The sequence below is a fragment of the Blennius ocellaris genome (assembly GCF_963422515.1).
Source record: "Blennius ocellaris genome assembly, chromosome: 10".
In the NCBI taxonomy this organism is placed as follows: Eukaryota; Metazoa; Chordata; class Actinopteri; order Blenniiformes; family Blenniidae; genus Blennius; species Blennius ocellaris.
In genome coordinates, this window is record NC_137659.1 from 8251999 (window position 1) to 8275247 (window position 23249).

The 23249-nt window shown below is 40.6% G+C and overlaps 1 protein-coding gene across 1 annotated transcript; it reads right to left on the bottom strand.

Annotated features, from left to right (window-relative positions):
• Positions 1–2642: 2642 nt before the first annotated feature.
• LOC308135120 (choline transporter-like protein 5-A) lies at positions 2643–22641 on the bottom strand (the record flags this gene model as incomplete). The annotated part of the gene is made up of 22 exons (XM_080502994.1): positions 2643–2740; positions 2839–2923; positions 3029–3117; positions 3269–3339; positions 3663–3736; positions 3857–3960; positions 4055–4149; positions 4235–4503; positions 4815–4902; positions 5018–5110; positions 5204–5303; positions 6153–6284; positions 6376–6488; positions 7022–7105; positions 7191–7314; positions 7495–7555; positions 7642–7770; positions 8250–8334; positions 9182–9266; positions 14664–14737; positions 14948–14996; positions 22554–22641. The coding sequence occupies 22 exons, from the start codon at positions 22639–22641 to the stop codon at positions 2643–2645; spliced, it is 2190 nt and encodes a 729-aa protein (XP_080359120.1).
• Between the last annotated feature and the right edge of the window lie 608 nt (positions 22642–23249).

A 23249-nucleotide genomic window follows, 5' to 3' on the forward strand; every position in this document is an offset into this window, starting at 1 on the left:
ACACTGAACCCCAAATTGCTTCCAATGGATCTATCTATCTATCTATCTATCTATCTATCTATCTATTTATCAATCTATCTGTCTTATAATGTATACACACATATAGTATATCATAATATACAATATGTCTTGTGTTATTCTTATGCTGTATTATATTCAATGATAATAATAATAATCATCATCATATAAAGGACTTGTCATACACTCCGTTAATTTATGCACAAAGTTTTATATCAAAGTTAAAGACTTTTAAGTCATGTAGGATCACATATATTTCCTGTATGCAGCCTCCATGCGTCCCCCACTGTGTAATTCCTCCTGCGCACTTTCCAGGCTTTAATATCGGACACGTGCGAGCGGCGCGCACACGCGTAAAGACGCAGGAGTAGGTTACGTAAGAGCAGTGCAGCTGTAGTAAGGCAGAGAGAGAGAGAGAGAGAGGGGGGGGGGAGACAGAGAGAGAGAGAGAGAGAGAGAGAGAGAGAGAGAGAGAGAGAGAGAGAGAGAGAGAGAGAGAGAGAGAGAGAGAGAGCAGACCAGGAAGGTGATGCAGGGCTGCAGACATCATGGCAGCATTATGTCATCCTCACAGGGGCACAGAGTGTGTGCAGGAAGGAGGCTGCAAGGGGGGGGACCTATTGTATTTCAGCTGTTTTGGAATTGCATGTCCAACACAAAAGCACAACACAAACATGCATGTTGATTCATGTTGGAATGGCTGGAAGATCCTTTTGGTGGAAGGTTTTCTTTGTTTGTTTTTATTAGTCTACAGGCTGAAAATTATTTTACAGATTTAGAGTATTGGACAATAAAAAAAAAACTCACCAAAAGATAATTTTAGATTACATGTCTGCTTCTCTGACTTGTAGCCCACCACTGCTCACAAACAAGTATCTGCTGTATAAATAAAGCTAAGTTCGCAAAGCAGGAGAAATAAATGGAGGCATGTCAGAGGACAGAGAAATACAAATCAGGCCAAAAAAAAAAAAAGAGTTGGATCAAGTACAGCTTCATTGAACCAATTAACCAAATGAAAGAATTCATTTTTTGTTGTGAAAAACTGGAGAATGATAGTTTGAAACTGTGCAAGCTGACGCAGCACCGGGCCTATTATAGTCAAATGAAAACATAATTTCAACAAAAGAAACAATGAATTCTCAGAAATGTAAAACATTTTTTTGTCAGTTTATTTCAACTTGAGTAAACTTCAAATAAAAAAATTGCAAAAAATGATGAATATTAAAAATACAAAACCACATTACAAATACCACAATCATGATTATATACTGTATATATATAAAAAAACAAGGAGTGTAAATCATTGAAAATCATTTTCAAAATATTGTTTTTTTCATCATTAACCCAGTATGATGAGTAATCCACCAATTCAAAAATGTAATATTAAACGAAATCGGCATGTATAATAATAATCTTAACATTAGGAAAGTCTTAAGTGTGAATAATTATCTACTGAAATGCAGATGAGTAAAACTAATTGAGCAGCTGTGATTACACAAAACTCCCACATTTATGAAGTGGTGCACCATCAAGGGTCCAGATGCCCGTGTTTAACATGTTTCTGAGAAGTAGGTGAAGGTGAGCTGATGTGTGAGACTGGTGAACAGATAAGTTGACCTTCTCCAAGGGAATCTAGAGGTGATTCACGGAAGAAAGGTTGGAAACAACTAATTGAGGCCCTGTATACACGGCAACGTTACAAGTGAAACTCCATTGTGATTACAGGTAACTCAACTATAAAACTACCAAGTTCCAGGAGAATATGTACTGGGACTCATGACACTCTGGGGGTAAACATTGTTGTGATTGTCCATCTACTGAGCATGTGCACAAGAACTATTTACTACGGCCGTGGTGCGCATGTGCAGTGGCAGTGCTTTAGAAAAGTTGCGTTTCCTCCCCCCTTTTCCACGAAGATAGTGTAAGAGCAATTTCAAATACTTGTATTTTCTCACGTTCCCACAAAGACGGAGCAACTTCAAAAACTTGCGCATTTCTATGTTTCCACAGAGACGTTGTCGTCGTGGTTCCAAAAAAGTTGCGCTTTTCTCCGTTTCCACGGTGAGGAAGTCAGACTGATTTTGAAAAGTTGCGTTTTGCCAGGATTTCCACGGATTTTGGAGCACTTTTTTTTTTTTTTTAAGTTCCATTTTCACTGACTCCCGAGCACTGTTGTTGTGTTAGTGACACCAAAAACACAATGAAATGTTTGCGTTTTCACTTGAAAACACTTGTCATGTAAACAGAGTTTCATGAGTGGACGCCGAATGGAAAACCCCCGGTGATTTCTGTCGGCAGCACATGATTATCAAGGCTGTGGACGGAGACAGTGGAACATTTTGACAACAACAGACAATCCATGACACAGTAATGGCAGGTGCAGCTGCCAGTCCTCAGCAAAGTAGGCTTCACTTAATCTTTTGGACTTTGATTACGTGGAGACTCATCTTCTTGTGCGTAAACATGCATAATAATGAGCTACACCCGAGATGTGCAAACGAAGAAAATTTCTCCAACAGTTAACGGTCTGCAGGAGAAAGAGCCCCTCCAGGGTTGGACTCGTCCGAATCCTCCTCGAAGTCTCGGTTCAGCTGCTGATGCAGCGGATGTTAAAAAGCCGGACGTTACCGAGACTGACGGGATTTTCCAAGAATACCGTGCAGCTCCGGTGACATCAGGTACGGTCTCTCTGAACTGCCGTTGTTCCGCTCCAAGTCGTCACCTATTGGGTGGATGAATAGACAGAGGAAAGGTGACAATAGATTACCGGGGCCAGGTTGTTCTTGCAGCAGAAGCAGCGTTCTTAAACCCAAGTCTTACAGAAGCAGAGGAAGAGGGTGTCGACACAGATGGCGTAGACGTTGAAGAAGCTGTGAGCTATAAGGTAGGCCCCCATCGTCACCGTCTGCTGAGAGGACCACAGGTTTGAAACTGAACAAAACCTTGATTTGATTCAATCGCTTTGAGATCCTTCCTCTCTGAGCACAAGCTGTTAAATCAAAACTCTGACCAGCACTGGGACCCAGCAGTAGTTGAGGCTGGGGGCTTCTTCCAGGAGAACCGGGATCTTCTTGTTGAAGAAGAGGAAGGCAACCACACCTGAAACACACACACACACACACAGATCGACACAGATGTCTTGATTTCTTGACGTTTCGGTGGACTTTGTTCTGACTTTTTGAAACAGCTCCCTTCCCAAAGAGCAATAATAAACATGACAGCTGGGCTGTGATCACACATCGTCACTCACCAACACTTCCTGCTATCAAGATTTTTCCCAGAAACAACAGAAAGTCAGTCAGTCTGTCCAGGACTGCAACCCTGCACAGAAAAAGGTAAGGTGAGTCGAGCCAAAACATAGAAAACAAGTTCATTTTAGCGCACTATTTGAATTGGCAACAGGTTCGTTCAAAATGGAGACGCTGAAGTGTTAATGAGGATTTAAAAGCCCAACAAAGCCGAGGCTCTTTAACGAGGATCAAGGATTTCATTGGGAGCAATTTTTATTTTGACATGCCAATGAAAACAAAGAATAAAACATTTTCTAGATTTAAAAAAAAAATTATTATTATAAAAAGCCTAACTCGCCTGCATTAGTATCAACTATTATTAGTGTTACTCACAAAGTATTAATTGTAACTTACCTCACTACGTTTCTCATCAGCAGGAAGAAAGCCTCCCGAGCTGAAGTACAAAAGTTCTTCCCATAGATCGCCACCTAGAGGTGAAGGGAAAAAAAAAGCAGTAATAGTATATGAGGAAAAATAGATTATTGAAAAAAATACTCATATAACCTGTCGAAAACCTGTGAGTCTTTGGTATTGCTGATCATACTCACCATGATGTAGGCATTACGGTTCATGTAGCGAATGAATTTCTCCAAACACCAGAAGCAGCATCGCAGACAACACATGATGAACCTGGACAGGCTGTTATCAACACCTGCGAGACAAACACGCACGAGACGAGTGTCATGACGGCGGCAGGGATGTCGGCAGTAACGACTTTAGGTGACGTGATGTGTGGAGGACTAAACCTTTCAGTTTCTGTTCAACATATTCCAGAATGACCCTGATTAGCTGAACGATAGCCAGGATGAGAGCGCCGAATGCCAAAGATCCCGTGTGATACCTGGAGAAAGAAGAGGATAGTAGCTGCTTCGTTCTGTGCCACCGACTTTCAATGAGACGAGACGAGTTTTCTACAAGCTCCCGACCTGATGGTCCTGCTGAACGACGAGAAGAGAGGACATGACGGGATGTCCTGAGGCTTCCTCCGGGCCCAGTAGTAGCTGGCAAAGGTCCCGGCCAGCGTGCACTGCTCCAGGGCCAGGCTGAAGTTGACCAGCCAGAAGAAGACCAGCAGGTTGGAGAGCTGCAGCAGGAAGAGGTAGCGGTGGTACGTCGTCTCCCCTCCGTAGAAGGCGAAAAGACACCGGGAGCCCAGACACAGTGGAGAGTGGGAGACGTTGGTTCTGTTGAAGGTCTGATGGAAGAACACGGGTCTCAGTGTCGTATTGTCTTCACGACTCTTAAGAAATTTGTTAAAAGTCACAGTTTTCTTTGAAATATTTTCCCTTTGCTTGGTGGTTTTGTGACCGAATTGGAGCCTATTATAGGTCGGTTTTGCCGATGCAAGATCATTTTTACAATTTTAGTGTTTGGAAATGCAAGCCTGTGAAACACCCTTACCAGAATGTGAGTATTTTAGAGGCAAATACTGTAAAAATCTATAATGTACACACGGTTGCCTTTGTCATGACATTAACACAAAGGAAAATAAAAGAGTTGTCGTACCTCCGGGTTGCAGGTACTGTTGATAGAGGGACAGCTCCCATCAGGAGACATCACCTTGTAGACGGCCTCACCTGAAGACGCCAGGTAACTGAGGCGGTGGAGCTGGTTAAGGACGCATCGATCGCATTTACTTTAACGAAGAAAAGCGTTCACAGAGAGTTCAAATTAATTCCAAGTATCTTTTACTTTCACTTGAAGGATACACTGCTGTGACGGCCCAGTACGAGATGCAGACAGTCAACAGGAGAAAAGTGACGACCGGGAAGAAGAGCGTGGACATGATGTGACCAATCGCTCTGCAACGGAGAACCCACGAGGCCAGAGAAATTTGAGGTTATTCAAACGTCATAATAAACTTCACATGTTATATGGTATTTTAAAGTTCATACTTGCTCGCTTCTCTGAGCACGGTGATTGCCACTCGGACTCGTCGTCTTAAGAAGATCAGCACCAGTAAGATGGACAGTTCCATCGCTCCCAGAGTCACCACTGACACACACAAAGTGCACAATGGTCTCAAACACAAAGTTGTTATATAATTCACATGTCAGAGCCCAAATCTGAACACCAGAGCAAAGATGTTGATCAGCATAGTCATTTTTTCCAGCAATCACATTGTTAAAGGAAAAACACAAGTACACAAGTTTAAGCACCCATATGAGTGTTGGTCCTACAAAGGGTTGTGGTGAAGTGGTACATTAGAAAAGCAATTCAGAACAATGAAAAACTGCCCTACGGTAGCACTTCATACTATGAATTGTTTACTTAAATTAGACAATTTTCTGAGATATACAGAGTTCTGATGTTCCATAAAACACAATTTAGGTCTCGTTTACGCGACAGTGTTTCAAGTGAAGCCGCATCATTTTTGCATTTTTGTTTCAGAAATGTTTTATGTTAAGAAAGCAAAGAAAGCTTCGTTTTCGTCCTTTCGAAACTCAGAAAACAGCATGGATGCATCTACCAAATCTCACTGCACTACAGTGGCTTGCAAAGGTATCCATACACTTTGAACATTTCCACATTTGGTATTTTATTGGGATCCAATGTGATAGACCAATACAACGTGCTGCATAACTATGAAGCGGAAGTAAAATGAGATATGGTTTTCAAGCCATGTTCAAGACAACAAAACATGTCGAGGAAAAGGAACAAAACAAAGGTTTTTGGACTTTATGCAAAACGCTACATGTGGCAGAATACTAGCACTGCACTTCACCCTGAACACACCATCCCCACTGTGAGACATGGCGGAGGCAGCATCATGCTTTTCTTCAGGAGTGAAAGAGAGCTTGCTCAGAGTTGACGTGTGATGACCGAGAGAGTTACTTAACTTACAGAATATAATCCACGTCTGTCGGAGCTGCAGGTAAACCTGCAGGTCGGTCTGCAGGCCCACATCCATGATGGCGACATCCGAACCCTGCCTGTATTGGAGCTGGGACCATTCATTGGCGCAGTACCAGATACCTGCACAGGTACATTGAAAACTTTAATCCATTCGAATGGAAAGTTTTTTTAACTGTAATCATTGGCTCTTTAGAATAATGTGAGTACCCACCGTATGCAAGCAGCAGCATGACCCCAAGGATGGTGGCCCACAACAGGAGTCCAGCTGTGAATCTCAGCAGCAGGATGAAAAGCAGACTCACAGCCAAAGACATCAACAGACCTCTGCAGAGTCACCAAGAGTGAAGAAAGAAATTAAAGAAACACCAAGAAACATCTTCCACTTCTTGAAAAAGTCATTCAGCCTCATGATTTTTTATTTGCCTCCTTAACCAGAACGCCTGTGTTTAATGGGAGGCGCTTCAATATCATCACCTGCTTCAGCTTGTGACGTAAGCCACCAAGTGGCGTAGTAAGGTATTACATTTCACACACACAAACAAACAAAAGAAGAAAGTGATAGTTTCTTTTATCAAAACACTATTTCAGAACTAAAACAAAAATCCAAAACAGCCATACATGTGAGACATGTGAGTATGTATGTTTAGATTGCTGTGAATTTTTTGAAAATTCACTGTATTTTGCACCAGAAGGTTTTATTAAAATTGGCTTGTTTTTTGTGACAATATAGACATTTTCATCCCGTGCCACAACAAAGAAGAACTTTAAAGTAAGTAAAGATGAAACTGGGCTGTATGTGGCCTCTGAACTAAAATGTGTTTGTCACTACTGGCCGAGATACTTGACAGTGTACTTACATGAGTATCCATTTCCATGACTTGGCGTAATCCTCCACTATCTTCAGGCCCAGCTCTTTAGTGTCCACCAGTCCAGTTATACCTCTGAATAGAAGAAACAACAGGGATAATATGTGTGTTCCCAAACTTCAGATAAAATAATCGCCGGTCAGAGAAGGAGTGACGGTACTTGGCGGCGTGCTGGAGCTCAGAAACGCTGCGTGGGATTTCCAGGGCGTCGTTAAACCTGGTTCTGTTGGCGACAGTCACAGTCCCATTCAGAGTGATGAAGTCTGGCAGGCATCTCTGGAGGACTGACACACACACACACACACACACACACACACACACACACACACACACACACACACACACACACACACACACACACACACACACACACACACACACACGCACACACACACACACACACACACACACATACATTCCTTATTTATTCTATGTTAAGCAAAGGATGAGGTGGAGATACTTACAAGGCCTACTGGGGACGATCATGGAGGGACAGTCCTCGTCTCGCAGCACCTGAGACACCGGCTGGAAGAGAGCAGAGTTCAAAATCAATGAGGAGAGTATCAGGAATAAGGTCATAGTCTGAGCACCGCTTCTTCTTGTGTCGATACCTTTTCAGGATCGTTGAAACCTGGTTTGCAGAACTTCCTGTAATAATCCCAGTGACGTCCACCCAGTCTGTGTTGAAACTGCATCTCGGTGTAGGTGGTGAATCTGTCCGGGCACCGCGACACGCACATCTGGAAAGGACAATCACTCCAGTGAGATGGGGACATTATGTGTTGGGTTTGCATGTTCTCGTGTGTGGTACTGAACTATAGCTATGAGTGTGAAGGTGTGTGTGCATCAAAATACCCTTTACCATCTGGAACTACAAAGTTCCATCCAAATAAAAATGAAATTTACATTTACGCTACAAATGAAAATGTATCATTTTACGTTTTTGTTTGTTGCCTTTACATGGCAATGCTTTGAAAACAAGTTAAACAATCTACAGAGAGAAAAGGTCAGAGCATTTTCATATAGTTGTGTTTTTTCCCCATTTCCATAAAAAACAAAGTCAGAGCCTTTTCAGACTTTTGGCGTTTTGTATTTTGTATTTTCAGTGGCTCTGAGTGCCTTTGTTGTGTATGGAGCTGATCCTAGTTCTAAATCTGCTCACAAACAACAACAACAACAACAACAAAACAAAATGCACATGTCAGGGTTGATATTGTACCTGAGTTGTGGGACACTGAAGATTGATGAGTACTGCTGGATTGGTGCATTTCAGGAGGTTGAAATAGAATAGGATGGGTTTCCCCCTGGAAAACAACAAAACAGAGTCAATCTGTAGCCTGCAACAAGCCAGAGCTCTACTTACAGACCAATATCGTTATTTCACTTTTAGTCTTCAGTGTCTTGGAGATGTCTGGACGCTCTGTGGAGCGGCATCAGTGGAAAACTCCAAAAATACCGACCAGTCTTTCGAATGTAGTAATACACAATCACCATTAGGTGGCAGCATAACCAAGACAATCACAGTTTCAAATGCTCTTTGTTTGCGTTTTTCTTCTCGTCAGATAAATGTATTTATAAATGCATTAGTTCTTATATGGACTCTCTGGCAAGAAGCAAGAACTGCAATTTGTTGTCTGGGCTGCTATATTTCACAAATATTAACAAAATAGTCTCTAGAAAATTAAGGAATCTGGTTTGATTCCAGGTTTTCTTTATGTCTTTATGTACTTAGAGACTGAGGACATAAGGTGAATCAGCCTCTGTTAAAATTACCATGATAATGTGATATTGTGACTTTGAGGGTCTGGAGGTATAATAAAAGAGTGTTGCATATTTGGATCTGTAGTTTTATTATAAGAATGACTGCACATTGTGAAAAAGGTGTCATATCCAGCATTAAATCTGTGAAATTTCCTTTTGAATTTAATACAGGTACTATGTTATGAGCTGTTTTTATATTTAAGACATTGTCCTATTTTGATTCATTTGACATTTAGAAATCTTGATTTTGATATCCTCACATCCTCTCTGTCACCTCTAAAAAACACCAGTTCACATGTGATCACCTCATTTTCACTTACGTCTTACGCAATTTTTTTTTCTTCCACTCCCCACTCTTTAGGTGACACACTGAATTTAGCAATGACTTACTCGTTAGCAGTTCCTTTCTGACCACAGAAGTGTCCGTAGCTATCGGTGGGATGGAGAACCTTCCTGGGATCTCCGTGTAACCAAGCTGCAAGAACAAAGACAGTATTGAAACACATAGCGCGGAGGAAATGAGTACAGTGAATCTACTTCTTCTTGAAAATCAGTTATCTAAATACTAAGACATACAGCATCCTCAGAGGAACCTCCCACTAGAGGAAGAGATGTATGTCTCGGGGATAAAAAGACATACAAAACATGAAGGGCTGCTTCTCAATGTGGCCCTCTGGAGTTGATATTATTTGACGTTCACATTTTAATAAATTCTACAAAACAAATTATTCATGCAAGTGTTGAGGATTTTGTGTTTTCACTCCACATGCAAGTTTGTGAGACACAAAAGAGAGAAGGGAGATGGGGATAGGGAGGGGGTGAGGAGGAGGTGGGGGTGAGGTAGGGGGGTATTTCTGTGGTAGTAAGAGGTGATGTCATCTGAAATGATGTCACTCTCTGTAGTAGCTTTAGTGGAGCGCCTCCAACCACATGACACACTCACACACACTGCTCTTCAAGGATGAGCTCATACTACGATATGAGGGAAAACACACATCCACACACACACATTGGGAGAAAAGACTCCATAATAATCCAGCAGACAGCAGCGATAAACACTTTCATTTGCACTCGTAACACCATGAACGGCTTTTCTGACTCAAGATGCTCAATTGACAATTGATACTAAAATGTGTACAAACAGACAGGACGAGAACAGATGCATAAAACCTAATCACTTGGACAACACACGTGCATCGTTAACAGAAGGTGGAATCATTAACACCCCCCCCCCTCCCCCACCACCACCACCAGCCCACCGATTAGTAGTCGACATTAGTCCGTCTTGATTCGTGTGTGTGGAAAAACTGTATGAGGTATAAAATGAAAACCTGTACAAATGTAGTAAAGGAACACATATAGACATTTGGATGAGTGATGGTTTTCATATAGATCCAAAAGTAATACCAAAACGGTAATGCCAGCATGGATGTTATAAAGATGTAACACTGACACTGACTAACAATACAATACAGATAAGATATAATTAGATTAGATATGCCTTTAGTTTTTTCACAGCAGAGAAATTCAGTGTTTTCAGCAGCAATACACACGAAGATACACACCCACTAAACAGAAAAATTGCAAACATATGTATAAAAACACCCACATAGAAAGAATAGTGCAAGTACAAAATATAAAGAAATTCACATATTCATGATATATATACAGATAAAATATTATAGAAATAGGATATTGACAGGATAATATAAAACCAATATGATATGGATACAATCTAAACGCAATACTAATATTTAAACTATACTAATATTCACCATCTGAATCATTACATTATTTTCGAGAAGGAGAGTGAATCTGTGTACAGAAACTCACACAAAGGATTTTTGAAGCTGAGAAATGAGGGACAGTCAATCTCGCCTCTGGCGGATGGCTGAATAGTGTGAGATGTAGTGAAAATACAGAAACAACAGCAGACCTGCCACAGGGACACGAAACGAGAGAACAACGGCTTCATAATGGAAATTAGCTCAGCATCAAGCCTGCATTTGAACACTCCTCCAATTTTTAAAAGCATAAATATTTTAATATTTAATACATAAAGCATAATCAAATTAATAATGCTAAATGCCTGCAATATAGTATATGGAGTAATCATTGTTTGCTGATGCTCAGTGCTTCTAATTGTGAGAGGAAAATACACCTTAATGGTTTACGTGATTATGATGTGTTCATGAGAAATTTGGAAGTGGGAAAATCCACATATCACAATGGGAAAAATGCATTTGGAGGTGTTTCATCAAACCATTCTGTGAAACATAGAAAGGGTAAGATAAAACCTATGCATTAACCTGTACTGAGTAAATTTCTCCCCAAGCGTCTCCTATATATTTCCCAGTATTTGATATTTTTAGTCAAACCTCATCACTCAGGTCACATCCCAAGTCTTTCTGCCAGGTGATCCTCAGAGTTTTACAGATATCTCCTTTCAATAGCTCCTTTTCAATCGTCCTCTCAGTAGAGCCAGCCCTCCTTTGTCCCCTCGTGGCCAGATTTTCTTTCTGATCCTTGGTCTTTTCTTGTCCCACAGAAAGTCTTTGACAATCCTGTCATATTGCTTAAACTGCGGTGGTGATATGCTAATAGGCAACATCATGGAAATATAATTGAATTGTGTGGAAACCATCGTCATTTTACCCCATAGATAACTTAAAAATTTTCCCGTTTGTCCATATTTTTTGGAGAGGTTCCATTATTGTCAGCATCATTTGATCCTAATTTGGATTTATGTAGTTGAATTTCAAGATAATTCAAACCTAAAGTTCATACCTGGATTTCACTTTCTACCCCTTTGCCACACTTTGAGTTGCCCCAAAACAGAGTAATACCACTGGTGACCTATAGGGGCGGTGTTGTGCAGTTTGCTCATGTGTCACTGACGAAATGAGAATGAAAAGTAAACGTAACTTGGAAGACAATAGATATGATGATCCCTTTGACGAAAGAATGCAAATGTGTGCGTGGACACAAGCAAATGTATGACGTTACTCCACCTCGGCATCTGGACAAAGAAGCTTATACATTTTTTCAATAGCAATTTGAAAACATAATGCAACAAATTATAAGCACTACTAGTGGCACAAATGCTAGCAGTTGTGAATCCTGCTTCATCAATGTCTGGAAACATTTTCCGACATAAAATCAACATCGGTGAAAGGACAACAGGATTTTGCCGCTGCTGCTGCACTGGGCCACGGATAAAAAAGGAGCAGCATGTGTTTTTTTATTCAGACTGTGTCTGCGTGCGAGCAGTCTTAAATTATAGATGAAGTTTGTCTTGTTTTTTTTTTGTATGGTTGATGGAATTTTGTTTTATGTTTGTTTACTGGAGACGTTGCTTCAAAATCCCGCCAAAGTGTATAAAGGGAGCAGATCTGGGCCTTAAGGGGCCTTTCACATTCAGATAGTCTGGGACTCGGTTCACTTGGGAGGGAGGGGAGCTGAGAATTTTCACACCTTCGTTTGGTTTAGGTGGTGTTTATATTCACTTTTCAGACCGGACCAAACCATCTGGAAAATGTCATGCAATTACAAGAGCTGCTCGTTTGGGGGCCTGAAACAAACACTGACCAGAAAAGAAGTGAAGAAGAAACACGACTTATTGATGAGACCTGACTGAAATCGGAAGTCCCGCCACATTAGCTCATGGTGGCTAGGCTAGTTAGCTCGAGTCTAATGGGTAGCCACAAACAACTGCACACCACGACCATAGTAAATAGTTCTTCTGCACATGTGTGAGTAGACCATGACAACAATGGTGGCTTCTACAGTGTCATGACTTCCATTTTCTCCAGAGACTTGGTAGTTTTATAGTTGACAGTCACTGTAATAACAATCCAACTTTGTTGTCTGCTCGTGCAAATGTCTGTGTACTCGCCATTGTTAATATTCCTAATTTATTGTTCTCTTTGTTTGTGTCTGTGTCATTTCATTACAAAAACAACCAACTGACAAAAGATTCCCTCGCAAACATAAAACCTTTCTGGAACCAAAACGCAAAAAAGTTGTGTTTTCACTTAAAACGTTGCCTAGACGGGTATTAAAATTACCACTTACTGTTTGCATGGAAGCTCTACTGTTTGTTGAGTTGAATTAAAAGGAATCAGCGTTATGTGGCTATTCAAGTGGCACTGGACGCTTCTTAATGATATTCAGTATGTTTATGGAGCTCGTAAATAATGAATAACAGTATCAATTTAACACTATCCAATCCTTTTTTTTTAAAATTACAACCTGACTTTCCCCCAAACTTCTATGTAATTTCGTTGTACCTGTTACAATGACAATAAATGCCATTCAATTCAATTCAATTCAATGGCGCACTCATTGGCTTCAGAGTCACGTGGTTGAAGCTTAAAGTGGCTAAACAGTATAAAAGACTGTGCTTCGTGTAGAACTTCACCAAACAGTTTCATCAAGCGCTACAGTATAAAAGTGCAAAACTTTTCCTGCAGCTCCCACACAAAATGCCTTCAAGTCGTTACTTGAGATCCACCGATCACATCAATCATCTTAGCCAACAGAGAGACTTTCTTTTGCTCGATTTAGGTCTTTTTCCGTGGCTAACACCTCTCTCTAGAGCCTCTGATAGGCCTCCCAGGAGCACGCTGTCACTCGTTTCGCCGATTCCTCACTTCTTTTCCTCTTCTCTCTCTTCCCTCTCTACATGCCTCTCCACCTCCAAACACATCCACTTACAAATTCTATGCGGGATTCAAAATGCGACGAAAAATAAATCAGAGAAGTCAGAGCTCCCCGGCGAGAAGCTGAAAGTAGACAGACTGAACTGACTGCAGCTCAAATGCTTAAATGAAGACATGTGCAGAATCAAGGGGTCATACAATGAATTCTTAAAAGATGTCGTGATAACTCACAACACACCTTCAACCCGGCAGCACGGGAAATCCATAGCGTTAAAGTTTCAAGTCGGCCAACCAAAATTACTGTCATGATGTCATCAAAATAAAAAGTTGGTGTGCAAAGACTCGGGTTAATTTTGTCAATAGTGTGTTGGAGGAAGATCTGTAGTACAGCAGATAGCACTGTCAACTGGATGAACAGATGGATGGATAGACGGACCGATGAATGGATGAATAACATACATATGGATGGATGGATGAATGAATGGATGAAAAGATGGATAGATGGACAGACTGACAGATAGATTAATTGATTGATGGCATACATAAGGGTGGATGAATGAATGAATGAATAATGACATCTGACATAAGAAGGGATAAACAGAAGGCCAGATAGATAGATGGATGGATGGATGGATGGATGGATGGATGGATGGATGGATGGAAAGCTTGATGGATGGATAGTGTTGGATTAGCCTTACACCGAAAACATTTGAAGCAGTTTCACCACCACAAAGCAACAGCATTATTACAGTAAGTTCAGTCTTTGTAAACTCATATTGTCTGTAAAACAATCAAATAAGGAGGTCATAGAAGCTGTTTTGAAGCTGTCTTCACTGTAAACCAGCTTGAGTTACTTACACTCTCTTTATAGATCAATCCCAAAAAAATGCCACGTGAATGTGCAACAGAGTTTGTGTGAAAAAACTCCATGTTGTGAAGTGCTGCACAACTTCTATTCTTCCAGACTAATTGAGGAGTTGTTCTTTGAACACACGCAGACAGACTTGTACCGTAATGCACTGAGCAAGGCTCAACGCAAGAGAGATCAAGAGCACCGGCAAAGACAGTATGTGTGCATGAATTCATCAAAGAATGCGCTCCAGGATCACTCTGATGAAAGAGGTATTGTCACTCAATGCGTGTGTGTGTGTGTGTGTGTGTGTGTGTGTGTGTGTGTGTGTGTGTGTGTGTAACACAGTGTTTGGACTCACCTACTATCCCAAGGGCAACATACGATAGGATGACGAGAAAGAAGATCAAACAGCATAACACATCTGTGCAGCTCCTAAAGAAACAGATGAAACATGTCAGTGGGGATGCATTAAGTTATATACTTTGAGGATTTGGAGTCAGATAATTCTGAATCAAAGCAAAAGCTCCATTATATGTGAACTATAAGACAAGTATAACAAAGCTGTATTATTTCAAAATATGAGAGTTATTGAAAATAGAACATTATATAGAACAGATAAATCCTTAAGACAAATATTATTACCTTTTGCGGACTGGTCCACTGAAGGAAGCATCAAACTTGTGCGGTTCTCCTGAGAGAAAAAGAAACACTTAATGGATTAAGTCAAATAAAAGCAAATCTAAGCAAAAGCAAATGTAAAATAGATTATGGTGTATCGGTAATGGTTGGTGATAGTGCACAGTAGCGAAATAATTGTTTCATGTCGAACCAGTAGTCTTAAACAGTTGCACAATACACTCAATATCGTTTACAGAAAAGGTAAAGACAAAGCCAAGGGAACTAAAGGTTTTGGTTGACTTTAGTCTGCAAAAATGTGTTCAGATTTCAATTTTTCTAAAGGAATTTCAGGTTGCTCATGCGCTGATTCCTGTTCAATAGGTTTAGAAGTTAAATTGACCAATAAGATGACATGTTAGGAAGTATGTTGATCGGAGATAATGAATATAAACTGTGTATTGCATAACGAGGCCATCAATGTTGACACCAGTTGTATATTGTGTCAAAGGACATGGAGGTTTAATAAATGACAATGTGCTTTTTCCTTCATACCGATTGCAATCAACAGAGACCTTTATTATTGACACATCAAACAGGAACACCATGACGACATGACACACAAAACTCTCTTCACTCCTGGTTGCCAACTTCCAAATATTAAACAAAACTAAACGAGATCAACTAACTAACTACACGAACTAACACAACAAAATCATTACCAACACTAACAATACCCCCAACCGACTCCCATAATGCATTGCAGCAATCAGCTCCATGAGGCTATAATATGTTTCGGCTGGCAAGTGTTAATCCAACAAACTCAAGACCGTAAAACACCATGAAAGTAACTTAAACAGTTATTCAATAGCAGTCTCTCGACTCTCGCAGCAAGATTTATCTCATGACATGGCAGCGCATCCGTCGTTTGCTTGGAAACACGGAGAAAATTAAAACAACGCTTGACGGCAGAGCTGTCCGTGGTGCTGAAACCACTCCTGCAGCACGTCTGCAACCCAGATTCACATGAAAGTACGAACAATTTTCGGACCTTTTCTTTGCTGAAGGTCTAGTAAATCAAAATGAATATTTCATTCATTTCAATTCAGCCTTGGGCCGGCCCTACCTACCCTGACTACACGTCACTGGTTTATACCACAATGTTTTCGATTGAAAACGCAAAAATTCTTGTTGTGTTTTGGGTGTTCCTTTACACTCGGAGCCAATGAAAACACAACGTTCTGAAAACGGCTCCCAGGGTGTAACTTTTCGTAAATACTCCGACATGAAAACAGAGTCCGAGACACTGAAACTGTGCGTTAAGATGGAGTCATCATCGCATCTTTACTCTGCAATCGGTTCCCTTTTAAATCTCCGACTCCGACTAGATGGAAAAAGCTTCATTCTAGTGTCAAATAGTTGAAGTAACACTGATAATCACCGTGGTCATTTCTGACTATTTCATATGGAGCCGGAACCACATTAATCTCCACATGCAGCTGGAGGAGCTGGCAGGCTCTGCTCCTGGTACTCCTGCAGCAGCTGGCAGCAGCACTTTGGCAAACGACAGCCACGACACTCGGCCCGGACACTTGCGCTGAGGGATGGAACACTTTGTAACGCTGGTCAGCCGTCGTCAAAAATACTTCAAAAAGGCTGCATGTGTAGTTTCACATGTCTTCTGACAAATGTGGGATCTTCAACCAGGATTTCTCTGGAGAAAAGTCATAAAAGATAAGACCCTCACCGGTCATGACAGCAGTGTTATTGATGCTTTAATTCCTTACGCTAATTCAAAAGATCTGATCGGTAGATGTTGATGCTTAAGTCCACGACATGTCCCATACTTGAAAGTGAAGCATTGAAAGGCTCACGAGACAATATGGAAAAACACTGAGGCCCCATTTTTCAAGTGAAGCAACTTTTTGAAAATGGCTCCGACTCCATCTCCGTGGGAAATGGGGAAAATCAAACTTTTCTGAAATGCTGCTAAACCACTGTGCATGTGCACCATGGCTATAATAAACAGTTCTTCTGCACATGCAAGGGTATATGGACAATCACAACTTTTGTCTCCAGAGTGTCATGACTCCCAGTCTGTATTGTTTTAGTGAAACTTTCCTTAACTAAAAACGCAAAAACGATGCAACATCAACAGCGCCCCAGAGCGATTCAAGACCAACCGAAAAATCAACACAAATCCAATACATTGCTGTTCTTCACGGGAATAAACCATCAGAGAAATCATTGACCTGAAAGCGAAGGGTGAGTCAGACAAGGACTTACTGACCCCACTCTCCAGGATCAACGCTGAAGACAAAGACTTTGAGGGAAAGACACAAACAGAGAGAGAGAGAGAGAGAGAGAGAGAGAGAGAGAGAGAGAGAGAGAGAGAGAGAGAGAGAGAGAGGCAGAGAGACAGAGAGAGGGGGAGGCGGTCATCAGGGCACAAGAGGTTTGAAGAAGACAGGATTTATCCAGGACAGCTACAAGTACCTGGCGTTCTGCAGGACAATGGAGGCTCTGATGAGGACTCAAGGAGGTGAAGCAGTCAAGCACCTCTGAATACTTTAATAGAAACATGCCTTTCTGTGAGAGGAGCCGAGGCAGAGCAGTCACACGAGGTCACTCTATAGAATAAGGATTTCTTAATAAAGGAAGAGGCATCCATCTATCAGGAATACAGTCATGGACGATCAAGCACTTCCATGGGAGGAATGATGAATAAATCAAGTACCCACTGTGCAGTCCAAAACACCGCAGAGGAGCTGATTATGGAAGAACAACTACCAGATCTTTTAAACCAGAGGCTTGTCTCTTTCGTCCTTCAAGGCGTGTTTCTGATGATAAAAATTTTGTAGTTCTGTTCACACATGTACACACACTCATACACACACACCCACTTTTCACAGAGTTTCCTGTGGGACTCAAACTCAGACATTAAGTATTCTTCAAACCGGTGGTTCTCAGACTTTTCACAATGAGTTCCACCTGAGGAAATGTTGAGCTGGAGAAAAAAAAAAAAAAAGGTACCAGCACTACGAAAGAAATTAACATACAATAAGCAGAGTTTCACCCGATTAGCTCTGGGCAGTCACCTTTGTGAACTGTCCTAAGCTTACTGGGAAACATTCTTACAGATTTATGCGGAGCACAGTTTTTGTTTTTTGTTTCCTTTCCTGAACTCGGAGGTTCACTTATGTCAGGCTAGGTCCTGGACGGTTATGTTTGCAATTTCAGGGCTCTGCAGTGGTGCTACGTAGAAAAATCGAATTTCTTACCATCGACTTTTCTCTTTTTGGACATTTTCAGACTTTTCTAGTTGACCCATTTCAGGAAATTCACTCAATATGATGTGTACAACAGATCATGAGCGGAAGAGATTAATCACAAATTATAAATCAAATAAAAACGATTTAGCATGAGTCAAAGCTGCTCTGCTTCCATTTTAATGGTGGCTGTTTTTTCTTTTTTTTTTTCTCAGTGGAGAGTTTTTACAGTCTTTCTTGACAAAAACAAAGTTATTGCAAAATATTGGCTTTTAAAGAAAATGGATATCTATGTAAGTTGAAGGTTAAAAACACCGAACGTACTGTTTTGGAAAAACAGAATTGGAAAAACTTAATTGCCGCCTTTATGGACTGAACAATAAAGTGAGGCAGGAAATCATCTTGTGACATGAAGTGGTATTACAAGCTGGACGTCCACAGAGAAACTATTCAGGATTGTATGAACTTAAAGAAAGACACGATTTACAATCGAGAGCAGACCCGGAGAGTGTGTGTCTGTGTTTGGCTTCACTATAATATTTTATAAGTTAGCTTTCTTATAGACAACCTGGTTTAGCAATCCAAAGCGGGAACAGTAAAAATGGCAGGTCTAATCCTCCGAAAGCACTTTTTTCATTGTTGATAAAGCATAAGTTATGTCCATTTAGTGCCTGTCACCTCTATGTTGTGAGCTTGAACTAAAAGAATAAAAGAAAAGAAACAGTAACTAATAATATATGTTACATTTTGAAGTGTATAAATGTAACATATAGTATTATATACCTTCTTAACACTGATTGTATCTATAACACTTTATGAATACAACACTATTTTTGAAGATATTTTCTCTTCATTTCAAATAATCAACATGTTTTGCGGTGTTTGGTGGAAAATTGCAAAAACTGCTCTTACAATCATAAAGGTTGCAGACCCCTGACCTGCACCAGAGTTGAGCAATTCATGTTCCGCAGTGGGCCACTTGGAAAACAAGGAATGTGTGCGGAGGGCTAAGTTTTATATTCAAGCCGGCTTGGTATGGAGTCAATAAAGAGCTGCACAAGGTCCACAGGGCTTATAATGCCCACATCTGACCTCGACCAAGTATGTGGACATATAATTCACCCACACAGCCTTAAATGTAGATTTCAGGGCTCGCCGGGGGAAATATGCAGAGGCATCGCGTCGTCTTTCATCCCCCTGTCTCCTATCAGCTATCAAAGTCATGGGATGTTATGTAATACCCAAATGGAGCACACACTTGTATCCCTTAGAAAAAAAAAAAAAGGGTTCCTGTACGGAGGAGATGAGATACTTTAACAGAAACCGAAGCTGTATTGCTTTTGTACCCACTTCCATTTCCTTTATCGTTTCTGTAGCTGATTGGAGCAGAAATGTGTTCATGCAACTATTCCCGTGCTGAATTGTTGTTATCAATGCATACATAGATGAAATGGTGGTGATTTAATAACATAGATATTACACTTTAAATCTGAACAGATTTTTCATTCTCTACCCAGATATTCAGTTTTAGCTTAAAGCATCGCTATATTTATGTATTCCTACAGGTAATCTCATTAGTTTCCAGCGTCCTGACGTTTCGACTGTACGTTTTTCAGTCATCTTGTTGAAGGTGAAACATCCAGATTCCTGACAAAATTCCTGAAAAGTTGCATTAGGAGCTATTTTCAAACAGTCGCGTTTTCACCAGAGCACGAATTTGAACAAGGGAATCTTCTGCTGTGAGACAACAGCGCTAACCACTTCACCATGTCATAGAGTTCAATTTAAATACAATTATAAACGACAGCGGACTCGTTGTACAGACACGACATCAATAATCATCCTGTTGAACTAAAGTGGCAGATTAACTAAATTACTCCCCTGCCAATCACGACATGACGTCTGAGGTCATCTCAGGTATCTTCAGCTCTGTTTTCCAAACCTCCAGACAGATGAGGGCCATCTGCCTCCATGTATATATTCAGCTACTGTAAATGAACAAGCTGGAATTACACTAAATACAGACATGGGATTTATTTTCAAGGCAGAAATCATCAAAAACAACCTGGAATGGGAATACCAGTTCATTATAATAGTGCTGGAAATAGGGTTGTTCTGTAATTAATTTTCAGGAAGCAGGATCTGTAGTAAATGATGTAGAGGCCGAGTTTTGACAGGACTCTGTTCAACTCTAACACAAAGAGGTACGTTGTGCTGAATTTATGAAGACAAGCAGGTGTTCAGTTTGCACCGACAGCAAGTTTTAATGAAAGAAAGGCCAGAAAACAGGGGGTCCACTCGCTAATAAAGATGAAATATATTCATAAGAGCCTCATGCTGACGAAGCAAGAATGTGATAGTGGAAAACATGAAAAGTGTCAGACTGCTTTGCTGGACCAAGACGGGGGATTCAGCTCTAAACCAAAGCCCCACCAAAGGTTTGTAAAGAGGCAGAGTGCAGAGCTTGGAAAAACTGCAGAAACTGGGTCCGACTTACAACAGCAATACCGGGAGATGAGCAATTTCTCAGTATGTTACATTCAATGGCCTCATTATGATTTTAATCAGAGGGATTTTTTTTTTTTTTTTTTTTACATACTGCATGAAGAGACACATTACACCAGGGGTGTCAAACTAATTTTGCTCAGTTGCTACGTACAACCCAAGTGGATCTCAGACCGATAAAATGATAACATAACCTAAATGGGGGGAGACCATTTAAGGGCTTAAAAAAAGAAACAAAAAAGAAAGTCAAAATGAATTCTAAAATGCACAGGCAGCCTGTAGAGGGAAGCCACAAGTGGAGGTATATGATCTCCTGTGTTCCAGTTAGTAGTGGAGCTGCAGCGTTCTGGACCAACTGGACCAAGACTGGCTAACTCCAACATAAAGCCCCTCGCTATAAATGTGATGGAAGCATGAATTACTGTTTCAAAGTGCTGAGGAGCCAGAATGGGCTTCACCTTTGAAAAAGAAAATGGACTTAACCTCTGTGCTTATGTGCAAGTCCAATTCAAAATCACTGCCCCCCCTTTTTTTTAAACCCTGGTTAGAAACTGTTGGATTCACATAAGGAGCCAAGGATTTGAAATGGGCTTGAGACATTTGACATCCATCCATCCATCTAAAAGGTATTATTCTTAAAATCTTTGAAGATGTAAAGACAAGTGGGCATTTTTACTAACTATATTCTGTATATATGCAGATTTCAATTGGATCACTTCCCACTGGAGTTTGCCATCTTGATTGGCCATTTCATTACATCTAGTCCCTTTTTATCACGATTTCATGAAAAAGAAAAAGAACAATCCATTAACAGTGGTGGCCTGAAGTGGGTGCCAGTAGGGTTTGACCCGAAACCCAACGGTCCATGTCGTGTGTTTCCAGGTGAGCCCGTGAGCAGTTGGCAGACAGCGTGAAATAAACAGTCCTGACGTCAGCTGATGGCATTAGTGAGCAGTAATACTCAGCTAATCTTTATCCTGCCTGCTCGCCAGAATAACCACACACTGCTCACTACACAACAAGCTGGTTACTCTGATAGTCAGCTAGATTTAACACCAGTCACTTCATGGAAAGGAAATCTTTCAATTACTATACAAATACAAAGCAGATCTTCAGTTTTACCTTTTCAGTGTGCTTTATACCAGACATATTTTACTGGGAGGAGTGACTTCATCAGGGAGAATTTCTTAAATACAAAGTGACCTGAACTCATAACAAAATTTACATAATAAAATAAATGAAAAGATACATACTTAATACCAGATGTGGAAATATAGAATAGAAAAATGTGATGTTTGTTGTCGTGCTTATACATTTTGCACCTTCTGCTTTGCTCTTGTCTAAATCATAAAACAAAATGCTACAGCCACAAGTCAAATAAAATAATTTAATTTGTAAGTTTGGAGCCAATAAGTTTTATATCTACATTTGCTCAACAAAGAGAAATAATTGCATCATTATAGTTTTATCTCTGATAAATGTGTTTTGAATCTATTTTTTAAATATATACAGATTTACGTATATACGTACGTTTTTGACAATTGGAGAATTAACAAAACAATATTTTTATATGTAAGGCAGTTACAAAGTGTCAGTACTTTGTTTAATACACACTTATCAAGCAAGATAAAAACAAAAACAAAAATTGACGCCTTTATATAAAATTGTGAGAATTTCTATTAATAAAAACATGAAAAAAAATATTATTGGAAAAAAAACAACTAAAATTTATCATATTATTGTAAAATATGATTAAATAAGAGTTGTTGTCATATGACGGTTATAATAGTGATATTTAGTTGATGGGACTGATCCACGGTGCTCCGGTTCCGGTCCACGCACGGTCCTCCGGTACTCACCGTAGTACGTTCCCGGCGGAGCGGCTCCAACCGCGCTCTCGCTCCGCACGGCGGACGAACCGGTCGGTGTGTACCGGTGAGGCGCCATGTGTCCGCGTGCCGTCCCTCCGTACGACCGTCCGCGGACAAAAGGAGCGCGTGAATGAATGGAGCGGCGGCTCGCTGCACGAGCGTCTTGAAGTGAGCTCCGCGCGCCGCCTCCTCCCCCCTCTGACTCACTTGGAGCCCGACGCGTTCATATCCAAGTGTGTGGATATTAATTAACACTTTAAACCTAAACAAAAGGATTACAGATACAAACAAAATACAACAATATATTTATGTTAGTGAAGTAACAGGGACGGATTAATGAAATGTTTGTCCAGCCACCCAAAAAGAGATTTGACGATTTAAAAAAAAAAAGTACCGATACTTTACCAATACTGAATGTGCTCACTTCAGACACACAGACAGAAACCCCTCCCTATAGACATCGACAAATACTTTTTCTACAATAAGTTTTCTAATCTTGAAGCAGTATTTATTAAATTACAGACAGATCTACCAAGGCTACTTCTACACCCATCCATCCTCTATACTGCTTATTTTTTAAAGCCCTTTTTTGAGTGGCGTTAAGTGTCGCATTGAAAATGACTGGTGTGTAAAGAAACTAAAAACAAGATGAAGTTTGTTTTTAGATATCTTGTTCGTGGCGCC